At 38.4% G+C, this 8,262-nt stretch overlaps 1 protein-coding gene across 1 annotated transcript in view; it reads left to right on the top strand.

Moving 5' to 3' along the window:
• Positions 1-8,262, top strand: part of Trank1 (tetratricopeptide repeat and ankyrin repeat containing 1) — a 175,131-nt gene that overhangs the window by 70,655 nt on the left and 96,214 nt on the right. Inside the window, exons 4-7 of the mRNA XM_023719773.1 lie at positions 902-1,020; positions 2,306-2,389; positions 2,623-2,761; positions 5,039-5,170. Of these exons, the coding sequence (XP_023575541.1) occupies positions 902-1,020; positions 2,306-2,389; positions 2,623-2,761; positions 5,039-5,170 (474 nt within the window). The remainder of the gene's footprint in view (positions 1-901; positions 1,021-2,305; positions 2,390-2,622; positions 2,762-5,038; positions 5,171-8,262) is intronic.

An 8,262-nucleotide genomic window follows, 5' to 3' on the forward strand; every position in this document is an offset into this window, starting at 1 on the left:
TTGAGATTTAATCTTGTGGATGTGGATAACCAGTTTTCCCAGAACCATTTGCTAAAGAGGATTTCTTCCAATGTTTTTTTTTTTTTTTTTTTTTTCTTTTTGGTCTTTTTTGTCAACAATTAGAGAGCTGATTGCGTCTGCATCCTCTGTTCTGTTCCCCTGACCCTTGTGTCTGTGTCAGTGCTGTGCTGTTTTTATCACTGTGACTTTGTAATGTGACTTAAATCGGGCACTGTGATGCCTCCTGCTGTGCTTTTGTCGCACAGGACTGAGTTCTTTATTCTGGCTCTCTTGGTTCCATATGTTTTGTAGCGTTGTTGTTTCCAGTTCTGTGCAGAACGCTGTTGGTATTTTTATTTGGATGGCATCAAATCTGTATGTCAGTTTTAGAAGTATGGACGTTTTGACAAAACTGGTTCTGTCTATTCAAGATAGAGAATATCTTTTTTATTTTCAAGAGAAAAGAGATAAATAATGAAACCAAGTATGGGGATATCTTTGATCTCCTTTTACAGAATGGTATAGTTTTCATTGTAGTGATCTTCTACTTCTTTGGATAGGTTAATTACCAAGTATTTAATTTTTCTTGATGCTCTCATGGGAGGTATTAGTTTTCTACTTTATTTCCCCAGTGGCTTCATTATTGGTGTAGAATGGTATTGATTTCTTGGTGTTGATTTTGTACCCTGTTGTATTACTGAATTTGGTTATTAACTCTAGGAGTCTTTTGATGGAATTTATTTCTATCAGTTACAAAGGACTTTACACTTTGGAAAAGGCTTTCTGATGTCCCTAAGTTACCACTTGTCTATAAGTGATCTGAATTCATTGAAAGACATTTTTGTAGATGCTCTAGCTTTCTTTCATATTAACATTTATAAACTACAGAACTTTCTTTCAGGTGACTCCATTGTTTTGCAGAGCTTTTTGCCCTGCTTTGATCATATATTCACAACTGGATTTTCAACAGAAATATGGCAATCTGTAATAGAAAAGTTGGCAAGGAAAGGATTATGGCATGTAAGTAAAGGGGAATATCTCTCCTAAGGGGAAAGTAGACTCTTGACTAAATAATTTCTTTTGCCACTGAGTGATTATAATGTATTATTTATTGATCTTGATCTCAGCATAATTTTTAAACTGAAATCCCAATAAATATCAGAAGTCATTGAAATGTATAATCAGTTAGTTCTTATTCCTTTTAAGATGGTAAAAATACTCCTCACTCTTTGTTGTGTCTCCATTATCATCCCAGAAATATAAAGTCTGGATGTTAATGATAATGTAAAATAAGGAGAATCAACAATTGCATGTTCATCTTTATAATCTTTTTTATTCTGGCTCATCATTAGCATGGGCTCAGGTAGCTAATCCATGCTACTCAGAAGGGTTTCTGTATAGTTTGAGGGACTGCTAGCCAGTGAATAGTAACTAAATGAGGTGGTGAGACTTAGAAAAGTTGCTTAACATCTCTGGGATTCAACTTCATCAGTGACTTTTAGATAGAGTCAGGCATTAAGCAACTGGATCTCTGAAAACAGAATCCTGCATTGTAGCATTAACCAGTTTCTATATACTTTCATCATGATCAGTTTTCAGCTGTCATTATGATTAATGGCACTTGCTGTTGGGAAGAAATGTGCACAGCTAGCCCACCAGTGAGAGGAGCTGGTTGCAGCACATTGTTTGATAGGGCCCAGATACTTGTGGCTGATGAAACACTGATGTGCTTGAGAATAGATTGGAATGGGATATTTCTGAAGGATTTGAGTCTTGCGCCTGCCATGTTTTAAGAACTTTGCATGGTTTTTTTTCTTTTTACCCAGATGCAAATGTGTTCTTGGCCATGCTACTTAATGTCTGTGGCTCCTGTCCTCAGCAGGCTTTGAGGAAATATACAGAGAACTTGGTCCTTAGCTAAAATAATAAGTTTGCTAGGCAGAGAGATTTTGGTTATTGTGGCTTAGGCTGAAAAATTTGGTACATAGCTTAAATTTTTTTTTTTTTTTTAAGAGAGAAGGCCATGATATATGGTTGAGGCTGGTCTTGAACTCACTGTGTAGCCCAAGATGTCTTTGAACTTGTAGTAATCCTCTTGCTTCAGCCTCCTGAGTTCTGGGGTTACAAGCGTGGACTACCATGCCTGGCTGATAGGTGGTTTAAGATAGAAGACAAAATTAGAAGCTTGTTTGTCGTGGTTTTTTTGTTTTGTTTTGTTTTTTGTATAAGCCTTAAAATAACCATTTTCAATAATATGGGGAACATTATTACTATTCCAACTTTTCTTTTTATTCCTTTCTATCAGTCATTTCTACTCTTGGCAGCAAAAAAAGACCGACTACCAGGAAATATCCACGTCCCTGACTTGTCATTGAAAAGTCTCTTTCAGGTAAGTTGGCTTCTTGAAACTGCTGATTTCCAGTCAGTCCACTTTAGCCTTGTATTTGGGAGTTCTTTTAGCTGCTTCATCACAGATTTGTCACATACAACAATCTTAGGTGTGAGCCTCAGCTAACCCAATTTTTACTGATTGCAAACTTTAGTGGGAGAAGAAATTTGAAGTTTTCTATTGATGTCGTAACTCCCATAATTCTTCCTGTGTGTCTTTTTTTTTTTCTTCAGAAGTATGTCTTCCTCGGGCTTTATGAGAAAATGGAGCAGGTACCCAAGTTAGTCCAGTGGCTCATCTCCCTTGGTGCAAACATTGAGACTATAGGACCATATCCCCTTCATGCCCTCATGCAACTCTGCATCCAAGCAGGTGAGTGCTCCCCCAGTTCACCTCCAACTACCTTCCAGCTTGGAGCCTTGGGGCTCCACTGTGCACAAGTGAAATCAGAAATCAGCTACCTAATTGTAGACTACCCAAGTAATTTTAGTTTTCAAATAGAGGAAAGCAACAGGAGAATAGCATCACTTTTATTTCTTTTGGGACCTAGTAACTCCAAGAGGTTCAGATCAAAAGGATTTTGTGCTCCTGGACAGATCCTGGCAACACGGTGGGGCCCTGGGACCCAAGAAGGGGATTTTGGGTAGACAGCTGTTGCTGGCAGCATTCCTAGGAGAGCTGTGGTTCCCCCTGCTGGCAAAGGCAGCTTTTAGTGGTTCTCTTCCTGTGCATTCACTTCCTCTCTAGCTTAGAGGGCCAACTGCTGTGTTTTGAGACTTGGCTGAGAAATCCTAAGAGAAATATGGGCTATTACTGGTACAATTTAGTTGTGATTCTTTTAAAGTTTTGCTGTTTTCATAAAATGATTGCTTTTTAAAGCTTTGCCATCTGGTTATAGGCTTTACATTTGAAAATATTTTTATTCTATCATTAACACACATGAACTCTCATACTCATGCTTTAGAAAGAAACTTATTTTCCTTGCCAAGTATGTGGGGTATTGCTGTTGGACATTTACCCATACAAGTTTAGAGCCAGAAGGAGCCAAGGCTACCTATATGTCTAGGCTACCTTTTCTGGGATGTGTCATTTCCCCAGAAATGGGAGTTTTGGAGTGGCCAGGAGCTTGAGGCCTTAGACCTCCATCCTTGCTTTTGTCAGGTTTGTCTTGCCATTATTCAGTTCGCATACTGGGGAATCCATGATTCTTATTATTACTCGGATATTGGTGGATAAAATGTTTAAAAGTAAAGTCTATAAATCAATTGAATCCAATCTTCCCAGCTTGAAATTAGGGATTTTGAATGCAGAGAAGTACACCTATGATTACCAATGTCATTGCCCTCCATTGTGTCTATTTTTAAAGTGAGATTCTGTGGTACAGGCTGCGTCAGCAAGGTCAGGCCTTTCAGTTTATCTCATATTGGTTCTTCAGAGGACAGCTCTGATATGGTGACAAGTGGTGTTCACAGAGTTGGCAGAGGTGTGTGGCTTTCCAAGATCTCAAGAGCTATAAAGGAGTCCTGTTAATAAGTTAGCGAGGCAAACTAATTAGAGATTCTGGCTTGATGACTAAAATGGAGGCAGGTGGTGCCCTGCCAGACCTCTTTGCACCAGTGCCCATCCTGCCTGCTCTCAGTGTTGGCTGCTAATGGTCTATAACTGCCCTGTTGCCTCTCTTTGCAACAGGGAGGTTCCCAGGGATGTTCTTCATTTACCTGAAGCTTTAGACTGACTGACATGAGAATCCAAAAGCTTGGCCCTTGTGCCTCTAGGTGGCTCAGTGCTGTAGTACAGTCTGTGCTCCAGAGCTCCTCATGGGCTCAGGGCTGGAGCTGGTTGCAGTTGAAAACACCTTCTGGCTCTACTCCTTCCCATACCCTAATTTTTCTTCTCTCACTGTCCTTCCCCAGAGATCTTTGTCATCCTTAGTAAATGTTATGGTTTGTCCAGTTGTCCCCCCAAAGCCTCATGCAGTGATAGGGTGGCAGGCTCCTGGAGCTTGTGATGAATTCATGATCCAATGATTGGATTATGGGTGTGAGTGCTAGTGGGATTACAGGTGTGAGCCTTACATCCAGCCCAGGGTGGATGGCCAGAATGCAATATAAAGAAAGGAGAGAGGCTTGCTAGCTGCTGCCTCCTCTGCTCCTCCCTTTTTACTCTTGCTGTTTTCCACTGCCGTGAACTGCTGCCTCTGCCTTCAAGCTAGCCAAGTGTGGACTGAAACCTCCATAAATTGTGAGCTAAATAAACCTGTTCTTCCTTAATTTTAGGTGCTAGGTATTTTGTCCCAGCATTGAGAGAAAAATAGCTGAGACAGTAAAGCACATGTATAAGAATGCTTGTCGTAAATTTCTTGGAAACTCAATCCAAGATTTTTGTGAATAAGTTTCTATAACTTTTCAGTTTACAGACATCATTGTTTCCCCATATCTGTTCATTTGAGAATAGAAATGTGTGTTGGGCTTTCCGTTTGCCTTAGTTTGGCACTCACTAACTTGCTTTGCTGATTTGATGTATATAGAAAATAAATCTAACTCATTTTAGCTTTTTTTTGTACCAGGGATTGAACTCAGGACCTCACACTTGACAGGCAGACACTGTGCCACTGTCCCCAGAAATCTAACTCATTTTAATTCCCTGCAGGAGAAAACCAACTTTTCAGGTGGTTAATGGACTATGAGCCTGAGTGGAAAGGCCGCATCAACCAGCAGGATGATGATGGCTGCACCATTCTCCATGTCGTGGCTGCTCACTCGCCAGGATACCTCATCAAGCGTAAGTGGCAACACCAGGCCGGAGGGTGTGACGTGCGCTCCATGACTTTGGGCTTTTGAAAACCTGTGTGATTCACCACTGCAGTTTTTTTGGCTCCATCCTATGGCAGGCTCATATCTGAGACAAAACTTTCTCTTCAGTTAAACATGATTGGGAGGATAGGCCCTATGTAGAAAGAAGGTTGAAGGAGAGAAGGAAGAATTACTGGGCTTCTGTGCTTTTTTGGCTTTATGTGGCTTCTGAGTGTGTTTCATGATTCATAGACAGGGGTGTTGGCTGATTTGTTCCCTCCCTGATCACATTACAAAGTGCTTTATTTTATGTGGAATCAGTGTTAACTGCCTGAGATAAATTTAGGACAGACAACAGACATGGTACTTATAATTTAACACAGAAAGTGTATCCTCTCATACTATTGCAGCTAGGTTGAAGGGGACGGCTAGTAAATGCAGAGAAAAGCTGGATCTCTTGGCATGGACATATCTTATTTATCTGTGAAACAGGAAGACTTTCATTTCTACAGTTGTTTGAGGGCACTCATTTCCCCAGAATTCTCAGCCCCCTCAGTCATCATTTTTTCTTTTCGATAGAGGGAAACTCCACCACCCCCCGCCCGCCCATGTTAATGGACTCTCAACTTTGGTGGAACAGCAGTGGCAAGAAGTGGTAGGAAGTTTGTGCCTGGTGTTGCTGCAGCCTGGAGCTGATCATGGCAACCAGGTTCGGCTGGTGACTGATACAGACACTAGAAATTTGTATTCTTTTTTTTTTTTTTAAAGACTGAAATCTTATGATTTTCAAATGTGTGCTTACTTAAGCATGCCTGTGGAGCCCTCCTTTTGGGGACCTCTAGTTTGGTGGTTACTCTTGGGAAACTTCAGCCCTTACTTTCAACGGGTCTCAGGCAGAGCCCAGTGAGGCCCGTTTCTCCAGTGTCATTCCCTGCTGGATGGGGGCTGCACAGCCAACATCTGGAGAAACCGAGAAAGGGCGTTTTATGGGTATTTTTTGGAAGTTTATTGAAATGTAATTCATAATTATATAATTGCCTTTTTTAAAGTGTACACACTCAATGCTTAGTATAACAGTTTTTCAGCTACTGCATCATTGCAGTCAATCTTAGAACATTTTGTCATTCCCAAAGGAAACACCAGATCCCTTAGCAGTCGTTCCCCATTTCCCTGTATCCTGCCAGGCCCAAGCAACCACTAATTCACTTTCTATCTCAATGGATTTGCCTATTCTGGAAATAACATATAAATGGAAATACATAATGTAAAATATTTTGTGATGAGCTTTTTTCACTTGTATAATATTTTCAATATTAACCTAGGTCAGTGGTGATCCTTTTAGAGATGAGTGTCCAAAATATAGCCCTAAACCCACTTACTTAAAGCAAAGTATAAACACAGTAATTTAACCTGAATACTGAGGTTTTAGTTTAGACAAAACAACACATAGACAAACATCTTTTATCTTAAAAGAAAAACAGTGGGGGACCCTAGGTTTGGTACCACTGATCTAGGTTGAGGCTGGAATTAATAATATTTCATTCTTTTTATTATCAACTAATATTCACTCCATGACTATACCATATTTTTTCATTCATTCATCAGTTGATGGATATATGAGTTGTTTCCACTTTTTGGCTGGTATGTATAATGCTGCTATAAACATTTCTATAATTTTCATTATATAGGTCATGCACTTTGTTGATTAAATTCATTTCTGGGTTTTTTTGTAAATATTGTAAATTCTTTTCTTGGTTTCTTCCTAGGAAATTTTATTATTTGTGTATGAAAAAGCTACTAGGTTTTGTATCTTGCAAACATACTGATTTTTTTATTAGTCCTATCAATTATTTTTATTTTTATTTTTTATTTTTTTCTATCAGTTATTTTTAATGAAGTCTTTAGGTTTTTCTATAAATCATGTCATCTTTAAATTGGGATACCTTTATCTCCTTCTATTCGGATGTATTTTATGTTCTCTCTTATCTCATTGCTATGGTAAGACTCCCATTGCTATACTGAATTAGAATGGTAACAGTGGATATCCTTGTCTTGTTTCTGCCTCAGATGAAATGATTTCAGTTTTTCTTCATTCAACACAATGTAGACTATAGATCTGTCATATATACTCATTATTTTGTTGAGTTATATTCTTTCTATACTTAATTTTCTGAAGGCATTCTAAAATTATGAATTCTGTTGACTTTCTTTCTATGTATATTGAGGCGTTCATATGGTCTTTCCTTCAGTCTGTTGATGTGATATGTTATGTTTGTCAATTTTCATATGTTGAGCTATATTTGCATCCTGGGGATTAATTCCACTTTTTCATATCATATCATCTTTTTGATGTGATGTTGGATTTGATTTGCTAGTATAGTTTTGAGAATTATTGCATTTATGTTAATCAGAGATTGTGGTCAATTTTCTTTTGTTTTTGTGTATGTTTCTTTGGCCTTGGTATCGAGGTAATGCTAGTCTTGTAGAATTAATTGGGAAGATCCCTTTCCTTTTAACTTTGAAATAGTGTGACAAGATTTTGTGTTAGTTTTTCTTAAAGTTTGATAAAATTTAGCAGTGAGGCCATCTACTCCTGGGATTTTCTTGGTTGGAAAATTTTATTTTTGATTCAAGGCAGTTATCTGCTACTGGTCTGTTTAGTTTTTCCATGTTCTTGAGATTCAACTTTGGTAGGTTATAGGTGTCTAGAATCTATTTACTTATTGGGGGTTTTCTAGTTTGTTGGCAGATAGTTGCTTGTAATAATTCACAATGATACTTTAATTTCTGTGATATTAGTTGCAATTCCTTTTCCATTTTGTTTGAGTCTTCCCCCGTCCCTTCGTTAGCCTACCTAGAGGTTTGTCACTTTTATTTTTTCAAAAACCTAACTCTGCATTGGGCTTCCGCATTTTTTTGGTTCCATTTTTATTTTTGTTCATTGTTATTTCTTTCCTTCTACTTATTTTTGGGTTAGGTTTGTTCTTGCTTTTCTAGTTCCTTGAGTAACATTATCAAATTCTTTAGTTGAAATCTATCTTTTCTTTTTTGCTGTAGACAACTATTCCAATGAAATTCTTT

Source organism: Octodon degus, unplaced genomic scaffold, assembly GCF_000260255.1.
Source record: "Octodon degus isolate 3935 unplaced genomic scaffold, OctDeg1.0 scaffold00071, whole genome shotgun sequence".
NCBI classification, from domain to species: domain Eukaryota; kingdom Metazoa; phylum Chordata; class Mammalia; order Rodentia; family Octodontidae; genus Octodon; species Octodon degus.